Source organism: Oncorhynchus gorbuscha, unplaced genomic scaffold (genome assembly GCF_021184085.1).
Source record: "Oncorhynchus gorbuscha isolate QuinsamMale2020 ecotype Even-year unplaced genomic scaffold, OgorEven_v1.0 Un_scaffold_1779, whole genome shotgun sequence".
Classification (NCBI taxonomy): Eukaryota; Metazoa; Chordata; class Actinopteri; order Salmoniformes; family Salmonidae; genus Oncorhynchus; species Oncorhynchus gorbuscha.
This window is the reverse complement of record NW_025746461.1, coordinates 1-24,644: the sequence shown is the minus strand read 5'-3', so window position 1 is coordinate 24,644 and position 24,644 is coordinate 1. Positions and strand designations below refer to the sequence as shown.

Here is a 24,644-nt window from a genome sequence, read left to right as displayed (position 1 = left end):
CCAGCTGGAGGGAGAAAGAGGCATTCCTGGAGAGGAGATGTTAGTCAGGACAGAACGCTCTCTATGATCTGGTATGGGATCAAAGGATCAGGTGGTTAGATAGCGGACTGGGTGATTGGGGGATTCATTCCACACAGGTTGTTCGAGAGAGCAGAAGTGGGTGTGGTTTGTGTTGTGACTGAAGCATCTTGATGCATCTATCATTTAGCCCTTAGAGGGGAGGTGGGCCTGCCAAATCGCTTTGGCCATTTCCCTAAAATGGAAGATAATTAAGGTCACTTTGTAGCCATAGAGGTACAGCAGGTGTGACACTAAAGGTCAACTTGTTAAAGGTCCCAGGTGGTCTTTCCCATGCAGAAGACCATCGTTGGATGTACAAAGGACCGAAGAACAAAGGACCCAAATATTTTAGACGCCACACACACACACACACACACACACACACACACACACACACACACACACACACACACACACACACACACACACACACACACACACACACACTGCAGTGTGTGGGTGCAGATGTAAATGACTTGAACATATATTGGGGTATTTCTTTGTGACTGCTCCAGATTCCTGTGTGTGGGAGAATAGCGCCTTGAAGGACAATAAGACCGAGGCTCGTACAAGCAGTCTAACATTTAAACCTCACACACCCATTACCAGAATGTTCCCTTGTCCTATGCTGTAGCGGGGGACTGGTGAATAAATGTACTTTCTCTTCTGATATCGTTGTGTAGCAAATGTTCTTCTAGGCCTCGGGGGATGTTGGGAAATAACAGTAGTGTCGGCGGGGGCTGTGAGGGTTCAGGGGCGAGATGAGAGGGGGAATAAGTGTGTATTTAGAGTGTAGTATGTACCTCATTATAGAAGGTGAAAGCAGAAGTCACATAGTCTAGGACCTGAACACCTTCAGTGGGAGAGGGAAACATTTTACCCCTCTGCCCCCCTCTGATAACCTTTTCTTAGCTTGATTTGTTTAACATCTAGTTTTTAAACCAGTTCTATTTGACTTGTTCTATATATTTTTTGAGATTCCATTTTGTGCACATGCCACTGCCAGGTTGTCATGGTAAAAGTCTCTGTGAATGATGTTAAGGCAGTACTGTTCAGCTTCAACTGTTCCTGTGTTGCTTCTACTGCTGACTTGTGATTTGTCACTGCACAACTCCATGCCCAGCACATGACTCCTCCCCCTCTAGTGCTGCTGGTTCATTACACCTGACTCCTCCCCCACTAGTGCTGCTGGTTGATTACACCTGACTCCTCCCGCTCTCGTGCTGCTGGTTGATTACACCTGACTCCTCCCCCTCTAGTGCTGCTGGTTGATTACACCTGACTCCTCCCGCTCTCGTGCTGCTGGTTGATTACACCTGACTCCTCCCCTCTAGTGCTGCTGGTTGATTACACCTGACTCCTCCCCTCTATTGCTGCTGGTTGATTACACCTGACTCCTCCCCTCTAGTGCTACTGGTTGATTACACCTGACTCCTCCCCCTCTAGTGCTGCTGGTTGATTACACCTGACTCCTCCTAGTGCTCTCGTGCTGCTGGTTGATTACACCTGACTCCTCCCCTCTAGTGCTGCTGGTTGATTACACCTGACTCCTCCCCTCTAGTGCTGCTGGTTGATTACACCTGACTCCTCCCCCTCTAGTGCTGCTGGTTGATTACACCTGACTCCTCCCCCTCTAGTGCTGCTGGTTGATTACACCTGACTCCTCCCCCTCTAGTGCTGCTGGTTGATTACACCTGACTCCTCCCCCCTAGTGCTGCTGGTTGATTAGTGCTGCTGGTTGATTACACCTGACTCCTCCCCCTCTAGTGCTGCTGGTTGATTACACCTGACTCCTCCCCCTCTAGTGCTGCTGGTTGATTACACCTGACTCCTCTCCCTCTAGTGCTGCTGGTTGATTACACCTGACTCCTCCCCTCTAGTGCTGCTGGTTGATTACACCTGACTCCTCCCCCTCTAGTGCTGCTGGTTGATTACACCTGACTAACCCACCATGATCCCCCTCTATCCTCCCCCTCTAGTGCTGCTGGTTGATTACACCTGACTCCTAACCCCCTCTAGTGCTGACTGGTTAACCCACCTGGTTGATTACACCTGACTCCTCCCCCTCTAGTGCTGCTGGTGCTGATTACACCTGACTCCTGGTTAACCCTCCATGATAGTGCTTTAACCCTGGTGTCCTCTAACTGATTAACCCACCTGATGGAGAGAGTAACAGCAACTGGAAACTCTCCAGAGTAACAGCAACTAACTAACTAACTGACTAGTTAACCCACCATGATGGAGAGAGTAACAGCAACTGGGAAGGTAACTAAAACTGACTGGTTAACCCACCATGATGGTGAGAGTAACAGCAACTGGGAAGGTAACTAACTAACTGACTGGTTAACCCACCATGATGTAGAGAGTAACAGCAACTGGGAAGGTAACTAACTAACTGACTGGTTAACCCACCATGATGGAGAGAGTAACAGCAACTGGGAAGGTAACTAACTAACTGACTGGTTAACCCACCATGATGGAGAGAGTAACAGCAACTGGGAAGGTAACTAACTAACTGGTTAACCCACTAACAGCAACTGGGTTAACCCACCATGATGGAGAGAGTAACAGCAACTGGGAAGGTAACTAACTAACTGACTGGTTAACCCACCATGATGGAGAGAGTAACAGCAACTGGGAAGGTAACTAACTAACTAACTGGTTAACCCACCATGATGGAGAGAGTAACAGCAACTGGGAAGGTAACTAACTAACTAACTGGTTAACCCACCATGATGGAGAGAGTAACAGCAACTGGGAAGGTAACTAACTAACTAACTGGTTAACCCACCATGATGGAGAGAGTAACAGCAACTGGGAAGGTAACTAACTAACTAACTGGTTAACCCACCATGATGTAGAGAGTAACAGCAACTGGGAAGGTAACTAACTAACTGACTAGTTAACCCACCATGATGGAGAGAGTAACAGCAACTGGGAAGTTAACTAACTAACTGGTTAACCCACCATGATGGAGAGAGTAACAGCAACTGGGAAGGTAACTAACTAACTAACTGGTTAACCCACCATGATGGAGAGAATTCACACACCCAAGATGGCAGCCTTCCACTCCACCATGTCCACCTGTCTCCATCTTTGCCCTTTGACCTTTCTCAGTGGACATGCTTGCGCCTGATGTCCATGTGTACTTTCCTCTGCCGTCCCCCCCCTCACTGCCAAGTAAGACACCTTAGACACACAGAGCATCCTGGAGCATGCACTCTCTCTGGTGTCATGGGTGTGTGTATGTGTGTGTGTGGTGCCTTGTGACTTTTCTCCCCTGTGCTTCAGCAGTCCCCAACTTAACTCGTGGCTCATGGTTTTTACTGTATGTGATGGACAGCATCAGGCATCATAATCAACAGCAGGAAGGGTTCCCTATATTCCATTGCCCCCCCCACCCTTTATATTATGTACTTGTTCAATAAGAAATAAATATTTATTTCTTGAGACGTGAGCAATTGCTGCACTATTTTCCAGGTTATTAATGCTGTAAAATGGTGGTAATACTATAGGGAGTAATGACCTGTTTCACCAAGCAATAGTGTGTGCATTGACATTTAAGGCTTTTAATTTCTGTTTCCTGAGCCTCACTCCCCCTCCTTCGCCCTCTCCCTTTTTCCAGACGCGTCCTCCCCCCTCATTGCAGTCCCCAGACCCACCCAACCCCACATACACCCTCTCTCTCTCGGGTTACTCTAGCAGGTCCTGGGCCTAAGCCCTGGTCCATCCACATGTTTAGTGCTGCCTTTCCTCTGTACTGCCTGGAATTGGTGAACGGTCTGTATTATATTTGGGTGTGTATTGTTGTGCTGTTAAAGATTGGCCATGTCAGAGTTCACAAATTGCCCCGACGACAGCACCACTCTCTCTCTCGCTCTTTGCTCTCTCTCTCGCTCTCCCCTGTATCTCAGAGTAGTGGTGTGATTACTACGAGTGGCGGGGCGATGGAGAGTGCGAGTGTGTGTCCCTGCGTGTGTGCCTGAAAGAGTATATCAAATAAAGGTGTGTGTGTGTGTGTGTGTGAATGCCCATTTCCCTTTGAGAAATCTCAGGTTAACATATCTTATGTTGTGATACACATATCAAATCTAACCAAGGGCCTTCTCCACACTGCCAGACAGGTTTCAATTCAGGCTGTGGTATATCAGAGACGTATAGGAGACAGACAGACAGACACAGGCTGTGCTATATCAGAGACGTAAAGGACAGACAGACAGACAGACAGACAGACACAGGCTGTGGTATATCAGAGACGTATAGGAGACAGACAGACAGACAGACACAGGCTGTGGTATATCAGAGACGCATAGGAGACAGACAGACAGACAGACACAGGCTGTGGTATATCAGAGACGCATAGGAGACAGACAGACAGACAGACAGACACAGGCTGTGGTATATCAGAGACGTATAGGAGACAGACAGACACAGGCTGTGGTATATCAGAGACGTATAGGAGACAGACAGACACAGGCTGTGGTATATCAGAGACGTATAGGAGACAGACAGACACAGGCTGTGGTATATCAGAGACGTATAGGAGACAGACAGACACAGGCTGTGGTATATCAGAGACGTGTAGGAGAGAGACAGGATGTGGTATATCAGAGACGTATAGAGACAGACAGACAGACACAGGCTGTGGTATATCAGAGACGTATAGGAGACAGACAGACACAGGCTGTGGTATATCAGAGACGTATAGGAGAGAGACAGGATGTGGTATATCAGAGCAGAATAGGAGAGAGACAGGATGTGGTATATCAGGGCAGTATAGGAGACAGACAGACAGACACAGGCTGTGGTATATCAGGGCAGTATAGGAGAGAGACAGGATGTGGTATATCAGAGACGTATAGGAGAGAGACAGACAAGCTGTGGTATATCAGGGCAGAATAGGAGAGAGACAGGATGTGGTATATCAGAGCAGAATAGGAGAGAGACAGGATGTGGTATATCAGGGCAGAATAGGAGAGAGACAGGATGTGGTATATCAGAGCAGAATAGGAGAGAGACAGGATGTGGTATATCAGGGCAGTATAGGAGACAGACAGGCTGTGGTATATCAGGGCAGTGTAGGAGACAGACAGGCTGTGGTATATCAGGGCAGTGTAGGAGACAGACAGACAGACACAGGCTGTGGTATATCAGGGCAGTATAGGAGAGAGACAGGATGTGGTAAATCAGGGCAGTATAGGAGTCAGACAGGCTGTGGTATATCAGGGCAGTGTAGGAGACAGACAGGCTGTGGTATATCAGGGCAGTGTAGGAGACAGGCTGTGGTATATCAGGGCAGTGTAGGAGACAGACAGGCTGTGGTATATCAGGGCAGTGTAGGAGACAGGCTGTGGTATATCAGGGCAGTGTAGGAGACAGACAGGCTGTGGTATATCAGGGCAGTGTAGGAGACAGACAGGCTGTGGTATATCAGGGCAGTGTAGGAGACAGACAGGCTGTGGTATATCAGGGCAGTGTAGGGACAGACAGGCTGTGGTATATCAGGGCAGTGTAGGAGACAGGCTGTGGTATATCAGGGCAGTGTAGGAGACAGACAGGCTATGGTATATCAGGGCAGTGTAGGAGACAGACAGGCTGTGGTATATCAGGGCAGTGTAGGAGACAGACAGGCTGTGGTATATCAGGGCAGTGTAGGAGACAGACAGGCTGTGGTATATCAGGGCAGTGTAGGAGACAGGCTGTGGTATATCAGGGCAGTGTAGGAGACAGGCTGTGGTATATCAGGGCAGTGTAGGAGACAGACAGGCTATGGTATATCAGGGCAGTGTAGGAGACAGACAGGCTGTGGTATATCAGGGCAGTGTAGCAGACAGGCTGTGGTATATCAGGGCAGTGTAGGAGACAGACAGGCTGTGGTATATCAGGGCAGTGTAGGAGACAGACAGGCTATGGTATATCAGGGCAGTGTAGGAGACAGACAGGCTGTGGTATATCAGGGCAGTGTAGGAGACAGACAGGCTGTGGTATATCAGGGCAGTGTAGGAGACAGACAGGCTGTGGTATATCAGGGCAGAGTAGGAGACAGACAGGCTGTGGTATATCAGGGCAGTGTAGGAGACAGACAGGCTGTGGTATATCAGGGCAGTGTAGGAGACAGACAAGCTGTGGTATATCAGGGCAGTGTAGGAGACAGACAGGCTGTGGTATATCAGGGCAGTGTAGGAGACAGACAGGCTGTGGTATATCAGGGCAGTGTAGGAGACAGACAAGCTGTGGTATATCAGGGCAGTGTAGGAGACAGACAAGCTGTGGTATATCAGGGCAGTGTAGGAGACAGACAAGCTGTGGTATATCAGGGCAGTGTAGGAGACAGACAAGCTGTGGTATATCAGGGCAGTGTAGGAGACAGACAAGCTGTGGTATATCAGGGCAGTGTAGGAGACAGGCTGAGGCAGCCTCTCATGACTCATGACTCAGTGGGCCTCCCAGTAATGGCCACCTCATTTCAGGGTTTGCAGGGGAAAATTGGGGGTGGGAGTGTTAGAAAGTGGGGGTTACACAGTTGCACAGCCTAATGCCCTTTCATTTTTATTTTGAAATTCATTAATCGACTTGAGAATGAGGAGGGGGAGGAGCGATGGGGGTTGGAACAGTATTAATTTATGCCTCGGCTAGCTGGGCTCGGCTTTCTGCATTGTTGGTTTCCATAATTGTCAAACAACCACCCCCTCTCTCCCCCTCTGCAGAGAAAAGCAGGAACATTTAATTATGATGAGAACATTGTTCCTGACCCCACAGGGCTTGTCAGCGTTTGAGGGGCGGGGCCCAATCTAGGACGAGACGACATCACAGTCCCAGGAGCTCTCTTACACAAATAGGGAGAGACACGTCCTATAGGCCTCTTTAGGGACCGTATTTGACCTCTGAGATGCATCAGATAGGCCTCTTTAGGGACAGTATTTGACCTCTGAGATGCATCAGATAGGCCTCTTTAGGGACAGTATTTGACCTCTGAGATGCATCAGATAGGCCTCTTTAGGGACAGTATTTGACCTCTGAGATGCATCAGATAGGCCTCTTTAGGGACCGTATTTGACCTCTGCAGAAATACTTTAGGTCTTCAACTGTAGCTATGTCTCTAAGATGAAAATAAGCTTTAATGTTGTAGGATGAGATGTAAGAGGTTATTTCAGATGAATCATGTAATCTAAAGACAGTGAGACATCTTCAGTCTCTTTACCCATGCAGGAAGTTAAAGGCTCTTCAGGTTTCTAACTTATTTAGCCACAGGGCCTATCCTCCCATCCTTAGACAGGCAGAGAGAGATGTAGGGAGACAAAGGCCTTTCATTGTGGGTCTGAACACTCTGAAGCCAGAAGGGAACTTCAGCTTCACTGGTCTCTGAGAGGAAGCCAATTAGCTAAATGAGTGAGTGAGAAAAAGGAGGAGAGGAGTAAATGGTTTGGCTCCTCCAGCCTGACTCTCTCTCTCTCTCTCTCTCCGTTCTCCCTTTTCTCGGCTGATTAAACTTGTAATCTTCTCCCAGGGAGGTGATCAGACCTCCACTCCCAGACAGAACACATCACAAAGCTGTCAGTGATTACTAGTCTATTCTAACTGGTTCACTAGCGCTGGAATGTATTATTTGAAGTATATAGGTTTCATGCACTCCAGAGCCATAAGCTGTTCACGCAGCTACCACCAATGTAGCTAGCGTCCACTGATGACAAGTAGGTCACTACAAGACCGTGGTGCTGCTGACCTCACCGGTTCCTCAGGTAGTCTTATTGAGAAGACCTCTGATTAGCACATGCTGGAGGGCTGATGGGGGCTGATTGGCTCCTCATTATGTAATTGGGCCCCCTGTCCCTTCTCATTGGAGTAAATTGTAAACGGAACCAGGTTGGTGTCTGATCTCCCTCATCAGACGGTCTCTTGTTAGAACCAGCTGTGCCCTTCCCTCCCTTCCCACCCTGCCATGTTCCTCCACTTCACCTCTTCTTCAATCCCTCCTTTTGTTCTTAACAGTTTCCAAATGTGACCTCGCAAATGAGACACACACACACACAATGTCAGGGCTTTGACGTGAACCGTGAAAGAGCCTGCGTCACTCTCTAAAACAGAGTCCTCATTGGCCCCATTTAGCCTATGTTGGGTGAGGTTTGGGTAGCAGATCCATGTGTTCCCCTCTAGGGTGGGGTTGTGATTGTAATGACTGGCCTTTATTCTGGACCACTGATATTCAAGGGTCCAGGGGTGGCCACAGGGCCTGTAATTGGGGGGATATCCTGGCCGCAGGGGGACGGATGTGGAGGGGTTCCAGAGGTCACTAGGATCTGTGGTAGAGCTGACAGAATGTTCTGCTCTGTTCCAATGAAAAAGGTTTTGACGAGATGGAATACAGCTACAGACAGAAGTGACTTTTGTAGCAGGTTAGGAGAACTAACATAGCAGGTTAGGAGAACTAACATAGCAGGTTAGGAGAACTAACATAGCAGGTTAGGAGAACTAACATAGCAGGTTAGGAGAACTAACGTAGCAGGTTAGGAGAATTAACGTAGCAGGTTAGGAGAACTAGCGCAGCAGGTTAGAAGAATTAGCGTAGCAGGTTAGGAGAACTAGCGTAGCAGGTTAGGAGAACTAGCGTAGCAGGTTAGGAGAACTAGCGTAGCATGTTTGGCGAATTAACGTAGCAGGTTTGGCGAATTAACGTAGCAGTTTAGGATAATTAACGTAGCAGTTTAGGATAATTAACGTAGCAGTTTAGGATAATTAACGTAGCAGGTTAGGGGAACTAATGTAGCAGGTTAGGGGAACTAACGTAGCAGGTTAGGGGAACTAACGTAGCAGGTTAGGGGAACTAGCGTAGCAGGTTAGGGGAACTAACGTAGCAGGTTAGGGGAACTAACGTAGCAGGTTAGGGGAACTAACGTAGCAGGTTAAGGGGAACTAACGTAGCAGGTTAGGGGAACTAACGTAGCAGGTTAGGGGAACTAACGTAGCAGGTTAGGGGAACTAACGTAGCAGGTTAGGATAGTTAGCGTAGCAGGTTAGGATAGTTAGCGTAGCAGGTTAGGATAGTTAGCGTAGCAGGTTAGGATAGTTAGCGTAGCAGGTTAGGATAGCTAGCGTAGCAGGTTAGGATAGCTAGCGTAGCAGGTTAGGATAGCTAGCGTAGCAGGTTAGGATAACTAGTCCGATGATGCTGTGACACACCGCCCCAGACCATGACGGACCCTCCACCTCCAAATCGATCCCGCTCCAGAGTACAGGCCTCGGTGTAACGCTCATTCCTTCAACGACAAACGCGAATCCGACCATCACCTCGGTGAGATAAAACCTTGAAGAGCACTTTTTTCCAGTCCTGTCTGGTACAGCGACGGTGGGTTTGTGCCCATAGGCGACGTTTTTGCCGGTGATGTCTGGTGAGGACCTGCCTTACAACAGGCCTACAAGCCCTCAGTCCAGCCTCTCTCAGCCTATTGCAGACAGTCTGAGCACTGATGGAGGGATTGTGCGTTCCTGGTGTAACTTGGGCAGTTGTTGTTGCCATCCTGTACCTATCCCGTAAGTGTGATGTTCGGATGTACCGATCCTGTGCAGGTGTTGTTACACGTGATCTGACGCCTCGAGGACGATCAGCTGTCCATCCTGTCTCCCTGTAGCGCTGTCTTAGGGGTCTCACAGTACGGACATTGCAATTTATTGCCCTGGCCACATCTGCAGTCCTCATGCCTCCTTGCAGCATGCCTAAGGCATGTTCACGCAGATGAGCAGGGACCCTGGGCATCTTTCTTTTGGTGTTTTTCAGAGTCAGGAGAAAGGCCTCTTTAGTGTCCTAAGTTTTCTTAAGTGACCTAAATTGCCTACCGTCTGTAAGCTGTTCGTGTCTTAACGAACGTTCCTCAGGTGCATGTTCAGGAATTGTTTATGGTTCATTGAGCAAGAATGGGAAACAGTGTTTAAACCCTTTACAATGAAGATTGGTGAAGTTATTTGGATTTTTACAAATTATCTTTGAAAGACAGGGTCGTGTGTGTGTGTGTGTGTGTGTGTGTGTGTGTGTGTGTGTGTGTGTGTGTGTGTGTGTGTGTGTGTGTGTGTGTGTGTGTGTGTGTGTGTGTGTGTGTGTGTGTGTGTGTGTGTGTGTGTGTGTGTGTGTGTGTGTGTGTGTGTGTGTGTGTGTGTGTGTGTGTGTGTGTGTGTGTGTGTGTGTGGCAGTGCATTAGGTGTGTGTGTGGCAGTGCATTAGGTGTGTGTGTGGCAGTGCATTAGGTGTGTGTGTGTGTGGCAGTGCATTAGGTGTGTGTGTGGCAGTGCATTAGGTGTGTGTGTGGCAGTGCATTAGGTGTGTGTGTGTAGCAGTGCATTAGGTGTGTGTGTGTGTGTGGCAGTGCATTAGGTGTGTGTGTGTAGCAGTGCATTAGGTGTGTGTGTGTAGCAGTGCATTAGGTGTGTGTGTGTGTAGCAGTGCATTAGGTGTGTGTGTGTGTAGCAGTGCATTAGGTGTGTGTGTGTGTAGCAGTGCATTAGGTGTGTGTGTGTGTAGCAGTGCATTAGGTGTGTGTGTGTAGCAGTGCATTAGGTGTGTGTGTGTAGCAGTGCATTAGGTGTGTGTGTGTAGCAGTGCATTAGGTGTGTGTGTGTAGCAGTGCATTAGGTGTGTGTGTGTAGCAGTGCATTAGGTGTGTGTGTGTAGCAGTGCATTAGGTGTGTGTGTGTAGCAGTGCATTAGGTGTATGTGTGTAGCAGTGCATTAATGTGTGTGTGTGTGTGTAGCAGTGCATTAATGTGTGTGTAACAGTGCAATAGATGTGTGTATGCCACCAACCCTAAAAGTGACCCTCTCTTTCTCTCCCTCCTATATCCCTCTGTCCTCCAGAACAAGAGGAGAACTTTGAGTTGACCATTGTATCTTTGACGGGCCAGACGTGGCACTTTGAGGCCACCTCGTACGAGGAGAGAGACGCCTGGGTCCAGGCCATCGAGAGCCAAATCCTAGCCAGCCTGCAGTCCTGTGAGAGCAGCAAGGCCAAGGTACCGTACTACAATATTACAATACTGTTACACTACTATTACACTACTACTACAATACACTACTATTGCACTACTATTACACTACGGTTACACTACTGTTACACTACGGTTACAATACTATACTATTACACTACTATTACACTAGTATACTATTACACTACGGTTACAATACTATACTGTTACACTACTATTGCAATACTATAATATTACACTACGGTTACACTACTATTACAATACTATACTATTACACTACGGTTACACTACTATTACAATACTATACTATTACACTACGGGTACACTACTATTACACTACTATTACAATACTATACTATTACACTATGGTTACAATACTATACTGTTACACTACTATTACAATACTATACTATTACACTACTATTACAATACTATACTATTACACTACGGTTACAATACTATACTGTTACAATTACTATACTATTACACTACGGTTACACTACTATTACAATACTATACTATTACACTACGGGTACACTACTAGTACACTACTATTACAATACTATACTATTACACTACGGTTACAATACTATACTGTTACACTACTATTACAATGCTATACTATTACACTACTATTACAATACTATTACACTACGGTTACAATACTATACTGTTACAATACTATACTATTACACTACGGTTACACTACTATTACAATACTATACTATTACACTACTATTACAATAATATACTATTGCACTACGGTTACAGTACCATACTAGTACACTACGGTTACAATACTATACTGTTATGCTATGGTTACAATACTATACTATTACACTGCGGTTACAATACTATACTATTACACTACGGTTACAATACTGTACTGTTACAATACTGTACTAGTACACTACGGTTACAATACTATACTGTTACGCTATGGTTACAATACTATACTATTACACTGCGGTTACAATACTATACTATTACACTACGGTTACAATACTGTACTGTTACGATACTGTACTATTACACTACGGTTACAATACTATACTATTACACTACAGTTACAATACTATACAGTTACACTATGGTTACAATACTATACTGTTACGCTATGGTTACAATACTATACTATTACACTGCGGTTACAATACTATACTATTACACTAAGGTTACAATACTACAATATTACACTGATGTCACAGTACTGTTACACTACTACTGTATACCACACTATTACAATACTGGTACAGTACTATTACAATGATGTTACAGTATATACCACACTATTACAATACTATACCACACTGTTACAATACTATACCGCACTAGTACAATACTATACCACACTGTTACACTTCTATACCACAATGTTACACTACTATACCACACTATTACAATACTATACCACACTTACGATACTATACTGCACTAGTACAATACTATACTACACTGTTACAATAATATACCACTCTAGTACAGTACTATTACAATACTGTTAGATTACTGTTACACTACTATACCACACTATTACAATACTATACCACACTGTTACACTACTATACCACACTGTTACACTACTGTACCACTATACCACACTGTTACACTACTATACCACACAGTTATACTACTATACCACCCTGTTACACTACTATACCACCCTGTTACACTACTATACCACGCTGTTACACTGCTATACCACTATACCATGCTGTTACACTGCTATACCACACAGTTACACTACTATACCACGCTGTTACACTACTATACCACCCTGTTACACTACTATACCACACTATTACAATACTATACCACACTGTTACACTACTATACCACACTGTTACACTACTATACCACACTGTTACACTACTATACCACACTGTTACACTACTATACCACACTGTTACACTACTATACCACATTGTTACACTACTATACCACACTGTTACACTACTATACCACACTGTTACACTACTATACCACACTGTTACACTACTATACCACAATGTTACACTACTATACCACAATGTTACACTATACAATGTTACACTACTATACCACAATGTTACACTACTATACCACAATGTTACACTACTATACCATAATGTTACACTACTATACCACACTGTTACACTACGATACCGCTATACCACACTGTTACACTACGATACTGCTATACCACACTGTTACACTACTATACCACTATACCACACTGTTACACTACTATACCACACTGTTACACTGCTATACCACTATACCACGCTGTTACACTACTATACCTGTTATACCACTATACCACACTGTTACACTACTACTGTTACACTACTATACCAATGTTACACTACTATACCTATACCAACTGTTTACTCTGTTACACACTATAACACAATGTTACACTACTATACTATACCACACTGTTACACTATGTTACACTACTATACCACACTGTTACACTACTATACCACACTGTTACACTACTATAATGTTACACTACTATACCACACTGTTACACTACTATACCAATGTTACACTACTATACCACACTGTTACACTACTATACCACACTGTTACACTACTATACCACACTGTTACACTACTATACCACTATACCACACTGTTACACTACTATACCACACTGTTACACTGCTATACCACGCTGTTACACTGCTATACCACTACGGTTATACTACTATACCACGCTGTTACACTACTATACCACACTGTTACACTACTATACCACACTGTTACACTACTATACGTCTATACCACACTGTTACACTACTATACAACTACTGTTACACCACTATACCACACTGTTACACTACTGTTACACTACTATACCACAATGTTACACTACTATACCACACTGTTACACTACTATACCACTATACCACGCTGTTACACTACTATGCCACTCTGTTACACCACTATACCACACTGTTACACCACTATACCACACTGTTACACCACTATACCACACTGTTACACTACTGTACCACTACTGTTACACTACTATACCACTATACCACTCTGTTACACTACTCTGTTACACTGTTACACTACTATAACACAATGTTACACTACTATACCACAATGTTACACTACTATACCAACCTGTTACACTACTATACCACTATACCACACTGTTACACTACTGTACCACTACTATACCACTATACCACGCTGTTACACTACTATACCACACTGTCACACTACTATACCACTATACCACACAGTTACACTGCTATACCACACTGTTACAGAACTATACCACTATACCACACTGTTACACTTCTATAACCACACTGTTACACTGCTATACCACTCTGTTACACTACTATACCACTATACCATGCTGTTACACTGCTATACCACACTACTATACCACACGGTTACTCTACTATACCACACTGTTACTCTACTATACCACACTGTTACACTGCTATACCACGCTGTTACACTGCTATACCACTACGGTTATACTACTATACCACGCTGTTACACTACTATACCACACTGTTACACTACTATACCACACTGTTACACTACTATACCACACTGTTACACTACTATACCACACTGTTACACTACTATACCACACTGTTACACTACTATACGACTATACAACTACTGTTACACTACTATACAACTACTGTTACACCACTATACCACACTGTTACACCACTATACCACACTGTTACACTACTGTTACACTACTATACCACTATACCACTATGTTACACTGTTACACTACTATACCACACTGTTACACTACTATACCACTATGCCACTCTGTTACACTACTATGCCACTCTGTTACACTACTATACCACACTGTTACACCACTATACCACACTGTTACACTACTGTACCACTACTGTTACACTACTATACCACTATACCACTCTGTTACACTACTCTGTTACACTGTTACACTACTATAACACAATGTTACACTACTATACCACAATGTTACACTACTATACCACAATGTTACACTACTATACCACAATGTTACACTACTATAACACACTGTTACACTACTATAACACAATGTTACACTACTATACCACACTGTTATCTACTATACCACACTGTTACACTACTATACCACACTGTTACACTACTATACCACTATACCACACTGTTACACTACTATACAACTACTGTTACACTATTATACCACACTTTTACACCACTTTACCACACTGTCACAGTACTATACTACTCTTTTACACTACTATACCACTACACCATGCTGTTACACTGCTATACCACTACTGCTACACTACTATACCACACTGCTATACCACTACTGTTACACTACTATACCACACTGTTACACTACTATACCACACTGTTACACTACTATACCACACTGTTACACTACTATACCACTATACCACACTGGTACACTACTATACCACTATACCACCCTGTTACACTGCTATACCACTACTGTTACACTACTATACCATGCTGTTACACTGCTATACCACTACGGTTATACTACTATACCACACTGTTACAGTACTATACCACGCTGTTACACTGCTATACCACTCTGTTACACTACTATACCACTATACCATGCTGTTACACTGCTATACCACTACTGTTACACTACAATACCTCGCTGTTACACCACTATACCTCACTGTTACACTGCTATACCACTACGGTTATACTACTATACCACACTGTTACAGTACTATACCACGCTGTTACACCACTATACCACACTGTTACACTACTATACCACACTGTTACACCACTATACCACTATACCATGCTGTTACACTGCTATACCACTCTGTTACACTGCTATACCACGCAGTTACACTGCTATACCACACTGTTATACCACTATACCACGCTATTATACTACTATACCACTATACCACGTTGTTACACCACTATACCACTCTGTTATGCTTGCTATACCACTCTGTTACGCTTCCTATTCCACGCTGTTACTCTACTATACCACACTGTTACATCAAATCAAATCAAATCAAATTTATTTATATAGCCCTTCGTACATCAGCTGATATCTCAAAGTGCTGTACAGAAACCCAGCCTAAAACCCCAAACAGCAAACAATGCAGGTGTACCACGCTGTTACACTGCTATACCACCCTGTTACACTACTATACCACCCTGTTACACTACTATACCACTATACCACACTGTTACACTACTATACCACACTGTTACACTACTATACCACTCTGTTACACTACTATACCACGCTGTTACTCTGCTATACCACACTTACACTACTATACCACGCTGTTACACTACTATACCACGCTGTTACACTACTATACCACGCTGTTACACTACTATACCACGCTGTTACACTACTATACCACACCGTTACACTACTATACCACGCGTTTATGCTTTCTATACCACGCCGTTACACTACTATACCACGCTGTTACACTACTATACAACACCGTTACACTACTATACCACGCTGTTACACTGCTATACCACGCAGTTACACTGCTATACCACGCAGTTACACTGCTATGCTATACCACATTGTTATACCACTATACCACGCTATATCACGTTGTTATACCACTATACAACACCGTTACACTACTATACCACGCTGTTACATACCACTACACTACAACACCGTTACACTACTATACCACGCTGTTACACTGCTATACCACGCAGTTACACTGCTATACCACGCTATTACACTGCTATACCACGTTGTTACACTGCTATACAACACCGTTACACTACTATACCACGCTGTTATGCTTCCTATACCACGCCGTTACACTACTATACCACATGTTTATGCTTCCTATACCCCACTGTTACACTGCTATACCACGCTGTTACACTGCTATACCACGCTGTTACACTGCTATACCACGCTGTTACACTGCTATACCACGCTGTTACACCACTATACTACGCTGTTATGCTTCCTATACCACGCCCTTACACTACTATACCACGCGTTTATGCTTCCTATACCCCACTGTTACACTGCTATACAACACTGTTACACTACTATACCACGCTGTTACACTACTATACCACGCTGTTACACTACTATACCACGCTGTTACACTACTATACCACGCTGTTACACTACTATACCACGCTGTTACACTACTATACCACACTGTTACACTACTATACCACTATACCACACTGTTACACTACTATACCACTACTGTTACACTGCTATACCACTATACCACACTGTTACACTACTATACCATGCTGTTACACTGCTATGCCACTATACCACACCGTTACACTACTATACCACGCTGTTACACTACTATACCACACCGTTACACTACTATACCACGCGTTTATGCTTCCTATACCACACTGTTACACTACTATACCACGCTGTTACACTGCTATACCACGCTGTTACACTGCTATACCACGCTGTTACACTAATATACCACCCTGTTACACCACTATACCACCCTGTTACACCACTATACCACCCTGTTACACCACTATACCACCCTGTTACACTGCTATACCACCCTGTTACACTGCTATACCACCCTGTTACACTGCTATACCACCCTGTTACACCACCCTGTTACACTGCTATACCACCCTGTTACACTGCTATACCACCCTGTTACACTGCTATACCACCCTGTTACACTGCTATACCACCCTGTTACACTGCTATACCACCCTGTTACACTGCTATACCACCCTGTTACACTACTATACCACCCTGTTACACTACTATACCACCCTGTTACACTACTATACCACCCTGTTACACTGCTATACCACCCTGTTACACTACTATACCACACTGGTACACTGCTATCCCACACTGTTATTCTACTATACCACACTGTTACACTGCTATCCCACACTGTTATTCTACTATACCACCCTGTTACACTACTATACCACACTGGTACACTGCTATCCCACACTGTTATTCTACTATACTACCCTGTTACACTACTATACCACCCTGTTACACTGCTATACCACCCTGTTACACTACTATACCACACTGGTACACTGCTATTCCACACTGTTATTCTACTATACCACCCTGTTACACTACTATACCACCCTGTTACACTACTATACCACCCTGTTACACTGCTATACCACCCTGTTACACTGCTATACCACCCTGTTACACTACTATCCCACACTGGTACACTGCTATCCCACACTGTTATTCTACTATACCACACTGTTACTACTACTACAATGCCGTACTGCATTATTACAATACTATACCAGACTATAATAGTTTCTATCTCAAGGCCACAGACTGCTAAACCGCCATCCCCAGCACATCAGAGGCGGCTGCCTATAGACATGGATTAGGAATCACTGGCCACTTTTAGAAATGGATCACTTGCCACTTTAATAATGTTTCCGTATCTAGCATTACTCATCTCATATGTATAACTGCACTCCACACTATTCTACGGTATCTTCACTTTAATTGTCACTTTAATTGTTTATAAATATTGTACTCTATACGATACCACTGTATCTTAGTCCAATGCTGCTCTGACATATATCTATATATATTCTTAATCCATTCCTTACTTAGATTAACATGTATTTTGGGTATATGTTGTGAAACTGTTAGATATTACATGTTAGATATTACTGCACTATTGGAGCTAGAAGCACAAGCATTTCTCTACACTCACAATAACATCTGCTAAACACGTGTATGTGACCAATAAAATGTGATTTGACTATAGATCCATGCAACTCAACAAGTGTTTTAATAGGAACAGTTGGGATTAGTGTTGTATACACACTCTCCTATATACCTATTCACACACACACACTCTCCTATATACCTATTCACACACACACTCTCCTATATACCTATTCACACACACACTCTCCTATATACCTATTCACACACACACTCTCCTATATACCTATTCACACACACACTCTCCTATATACCTATTCACACACACACTCTCCTATATACCTATTCACACACACACTCTCCTATATACCTATTCACACACACACTCTCCTATATACCTATTCACACACACACTCTCCTATATACCTATTCACACACACACTCTCCTATATACCTATTCACACACACACTCTCCTACATACCTATTCACACACACTCTCCTACATACCTATTCACACACACACTCTCCTACATACCTACACACACACACTCTCCTATAGGCCTATTCACACACACACACACTCTCCTATAGGCCTATTCACACACACACACACTCTCCTATAGGCCTATTCACACACACACACACTCTCCTATAGGCCTATTCACACACACACACACTCTCCTATAGGCCTATTCACACACACACACACTCTCCTATAGGCCTATTCACACACACATACACAATCTCCTATAGGCCTGTTCACACACACACACACACACACACACACACACACACACACACACACACACACACACACACACACACACACACACACACACACACACACACACACACTCTCTCTCCTATAGGCCTATTCACACACACACACACACACACACACACACACACACACACACACACACACACACACACACACACACACACACACACACACACACACACACACACACACTCTCTTATAGGCCTATTCACACACACACACACTTGCTCAACCCCCAAACACGTTCAAATAATTACAAATGGCAATTACTGTAAGTGTAATATAGGCGTAGCGGTGCCATTTCCCTCCCACAGCGTAGTGGAGCAGGCCAGCCTCATCTGAGCCAGCCAGCCCTCTGCTCTGTTGACGCCCCAGGCCTCGGAGGAACATTTGCACTGTAGAATAGCTTCTGTTGTCTCCACTTCTGTTTGTTGTGTTATTTGTTCTCACACACACACACACACATTCTCTTGCTTATGTTTGGTGGAAACCAATCTAAATGAGTTGCGTGATGAATCTGGTGTGTGTGTCTAGGTTAGTGCTGTTATAGCCATCCATAACAATGGCGGTTGGATTGTTTTCCTACAGTCACGTCTGACCAGCCAGTCTGAGGCCATGGCCTTACAGAATGTGAGGAGCCTAAGAGGGAACTCTCGCTGTGTGGACTGTGAGGCCCAGAGTGAGTTACAACTATCTATTTTTACCTCTGATAGCTAACAACAGTGTACCTCCCGCCTGATCCTTCAGTAATACCTGTTCTGTCTACTTCACCTCCCGTCTGATCCTTCAGTAATACCTGTTCTGTCTCCTTCACCTCCCGCCTGATCCTTCAGTAATACCTGTTCTGTCTCCTTCACCTCCCGTCTGATCTTTCAGTAATACCTGTTCTGTCTCCTTCACCTCCCGCCTGATCCTTCAGTAATACCTGTTCTGTCTCCTTCACCTCCCGCCTGATCCTTCAGTAATACCTGTTCTGTCTCCTTCACCTCCCTTCTGATCCTTCAGTAATACCTGTTCTGTCTCCTTCACCTCCCGCCTGATCCTTCAGTAATACCTGTTCTGTCTCCTTCACCTCCCGTCTGATCCTTCAGTAATACCTGTTCTGTCTCCTTCACCTCCCGCCTGATCCTTCAGTAATACCTGTTCTGTCTCCTTCATCTCCCGCTTGATCCTTCAGTAATACCTGTTCTGTCTCCTTCACCTCCCTTCTGATCCTTCAGTAATACCTGTTCTGTCTCCTTCATCTCCCGCTTGATCCTTCAGTAATACCTGTTCTGTCTCCTTCATCTCCCGCCTGATCCTTCAGTAATACCTGTTCTGTCTCCTTCATCTCCCGCCTGATCCTTCAGTAATACCTGTTCCGGCTCCTTCATCTCCCGTCTGATCCTTCAGCAATACCTGTTCTGTCTCCTTCATCTCCCGCCTGATCCTTCAGTTATACCTGTTCTGTCTCCTTCACCTCCCGCCTGATCATTCAGTAATACCTGTTCTGCTCCTTCATCTCCCATCTGATCCTTCAGTAATACCTGTTCTGCCTGATCCTTCAGTAATACCTGTTCTGTCTCCTTCACCTCCCGCCTGATCATTCAGTAATACCTGTTCTGTCTCCTTCACCTCCCGTCTGATCCTTCAGTAATACCTGTTCTGCCTGATCCTTCAGTAATACCTGTTCTGCCTGATCCTTCAGTAATACCTGTTCTGTCTCCTTCACCTCCCGTCTGATCCTTCAGTAATATGGTATTGATTGATTGATTGATTGATTGATTGATTTTATTATCCAGTTTAAAAAAACAATAATACGTTTTATGATTGTATCCCTTTTTCTATGACCTTTTGAATCATTTTGCAAATATGTCTTATGGATTCAAATGAAGTATGTAAAATGTGTGTCCTGTCTCTGTTTCCCAGACCCCGACTGGGCCAGTCTCAACCTGGGAGCGTTGATCTGTATCGAGTGTTCAGGGATCCACAGGAACCTGGGGACCCACCTATCTCGTGTTCGGTCCCTGGACCTGGATGAGTGGCCCCTGGAGCTCCTCAAGGTCATGACCTCTATAGGCAACGAGCTGGCCAATGACGTGTGGGAGGGCAATGCACAGGGACGCCTCAAACCAGCACCCGACGCCACCAGGTAGGGGGAGCACTCCAGTCTCTTTGTCTCTGTCGGTTTCCTCTCCTTTCTGCTCTCTGCTCACTCTCTACTCACTCTCTGCTCTCTCTCTGCTCGCTCTCTACTCACTCTCTGCTCTCTCTCTGCTCGCTCTCTCTCTGCTCTCGCTCTGCTCGATCTCTCTCTCTGCTCTCTCTCTGCTCGATCTCTCTCTCTGCTCTCTCTCTGCTCGATCTTTCTCTCTGCTCTCTCTACAGTAGTAGGGATGGAAACTGGGGACAGCAGTAGGGATGGAAACTGGGGACAGCAGTAGGGATGGAAACTGGGGACAGCAGTAGGGATGGAGACTGGGGACAGCAGTAGGGATGGAAACTGGGGACAGCAGTAGGGATGGAAACTGGGGACAGCAGTAGGGATGGAAACTGGGGATAGTAGGTAGTAGTGATGGAAACTGGGGACAGTAGTAGTGATGGAAACTGGGGACAGTAGTAGTGATGGAAACTGGGGACAGTAGGTAGTAGTGATGGAAACTGGGGACAGTAGGTAGTAGTGATGGAAACTGGGGACAGCAGTGGTGACAGTGACAGGGGCATTGTAATGATATTGGCAGCAGAGGTGGACAGTAGGCAAGAGTTAGCCATTAGAGAGAGGGGAAAGTGAGTACGGAGTAATCAGTGGTGTTTAACATGGTAACAGTGTTAATGTCTGTGGCTTGTACTCTCACTGGCCCCAGCCCCTCTGCACTTACGTCTGCTAGGCGGTGTAATTATCAGCACGCACACACACACACATACAATTATTGGCAGCCAAGCCAATGCTCCACCACCAGCCATCATAACAAATTAGAGCTGACTGCTGGCTGCATAAATATCGACTTCCCATTTTCCTCCTGTTCTCATTACTCTCCACAAGCACCTTTTAATTACTGGCCCCTACACCAAACATCTCTAGCTATGGATCCACCCGTTTCCCTTTTACACACACCAAGCACACACACACACACACACACACACACACACACACACACACACACACACACACACACACACACACACACACACACACACACACACACACACACACACACACACACACACACACACACACACACACACACACACACACACAGATGCATGCACACACACACACACACACACACACACACACACACACACACACACACACACACACACACACACACAGATGCATGCACACACACACACTCATCTCCCCCTCTCTCCCCTTCCGTCAGTCGGCTAATGCATTTATTGTTATTCATGTACCTATTTATTTGTGTATTTGGGAGGCATGTATCCCCGTCGGGTGGCGCGACCAGGGGAACAGATTACAGAAGGGGTCAATATTATCTCAATTAACCCGGGACACTCGGCTCGGCTTGGCAGAGCTCGCCAGACATTTGTCTCCGTCGTCGCTGCCTATCGATAGGATAGTCCTTCCTCGGCCATTCCTTAAGTGGCTGTTCAGTGTTCACTACGTCCCTCTACTGTACACTACTGCAGCTCACATGCAGCATGGTGCTCCTGCAGCCTCATGCTGAGTGTCCCATGGTGTGTGAATTGATGTGTACTGGTCTCTGGGATGTTTATGAGATAAGTCACATTGCATGACTTGAGTCGATCATGTACTTGATATGTGTATACTGATACTTGATGTATGCTGAATTAAACTGGTTATCCCTCAGATCTTCACTACGTGAACCACGACACAAAGACAGACATCTGAGTGTCTTGGATTAAAGTATCTAATATTGGATTGTATGCAGTTTATTTTTATTGCCTAAAAAGGGGGATCCTGAGGGTTCTACAATATGTTGCTCATATTTCTATTGCTAACTGGTGTCAGTAAAATCCTTGTATGGTAGATGTGGAGGAAAGGTCCGTAGCTACTAGCTAGGTATATAGGTATAGAAGGCCAGGTGCTACTAGCTAGGTATATAGGTATAGAAGGCCAGGAGCTAATAGCTAGGTATATAGGTATAGAAGGCCAGGAGCTACTAGCTAGGTATATAGGTATAGAAGGCCAGTAGCTACTAGCTAGGTATATAGGTATAGAACGTCCAGTAGCTACTAGCTAGGTATATAGGTATAGAACGTCCGTAGCTACTAGCTAGGTATATAGGTATAGAAGGCCAGTAGCTACTAGCTAGGTATAGAAGGCCAGTAGCTACGAGCTAGGTATATAGGTATAGAAGGCCAGTAGCTACTAGCTAGGTATATAGGTATAGAACGTCCGTAGCTACTAGCTAGGTATAGAAGACCAGTAGCTACTAGCTAGGTATATAAGGCCAGTAGCTACTAGCTAGGTATAGAAGGCCAGTAGCTACTAGCTAGGTATATAGGTATAGAAGGCCAGTAGCTACTAGCTAGGTATAGAAGGCCAGTAGCTACTAGCTCGGTATATAGGTATAGAAGGCCAGTAGCTATTAGCTCGGTATATAATGCCAGTAGCTACTAGCTAGGTATATAATGCCAGTAGCTACTAGCTAGGTATATAATGCCAGTAGCTACTAGCTAGGTATAGAAAGCCAGTAGCTACTAGCTAGGTATAGAAGGCCAGTAGCATCTAGCTATGTATAGAAGGCCAGTAGCACTGTGTCCAGGCTTTGGCTGGTGGCTGAATCTGAATCCATCTGGATGGATGAAACAAGTCTCCCTCTGGCCCCGTGGTCTCCCTCTGGCCCCGTGGTCTCTCCATGGCCCTGTGGTCTTTCCCTGGCCCCGTGGTCTTTCCCTGGCCCCGTGGTCTTTCCCTGGCCCCGTGGTCTTTCCCTGGCCCCGTGGTCTTTCCCTGGCCCCGTGGTCTTTCCCTAGCCCCGTAGTCTCTCCGTGGCCCCGTGGTCTCTCCCTGTTCTCGTGGTCTCTCCCTGGCCTCGTGGTCTCTCCCTGGCCCCGTGGTCTCTCCGTGGCCCTGTGGTCTCTCTCCTGGCCTCGTGGTCTTCTCCCTGGCCTCGTGGTCTCTGCCCCGTGGTTCCCTGGCCCCGTGGTCTCTCCCGGGCCCCGTGGTCTCTCCCTGTTCTCGTGGTCTCTCCCTGTTCTCGTGGTCTCTC

The 24,644-nt window shown here is 45.2% G+C and overlaps 1 protein-coding gene across 3 annotated transcripts in view; it reads left to right on the top strand.

The window, feature by feature from the left end:
• The window catches only part of LOC124024201 (arf-GAP with GTPase, ANK repeat and PH domain-containing protein 1), a 104,139-nt gene extending 82,536 nt beyond the window's left edge, over nucleotides 1-21,603 (top strand). For all 3 annotated transcript variants that reach the window (XM_046338202.1, XM_046338201.1, XM_046338200.1), the window contains exons 11-13: nucleotides 10,904-11,058; nucleotides 20,056-20,146; nucleotides 21,376-21,603. In XM_046338202.1, the coding sequence (XP_046194158.1) occupies nucleotides 10,904-11,058; nucleotides 20,056-20,146; nucleotides 21,376-21,602 (473 nt within the window). In that variant the 3' untranslated portion in view covers nucleotide 21,603. The remainder of the gene's footprint in view (nucleotides 1-10,903; nucleotides 11,059-20,055; nucleotides 20,147-21,375) is intronic.
• The last annotated feature ends 3,041 nt before the right edge of the window (nucleotides 21,604-24,644 follow it).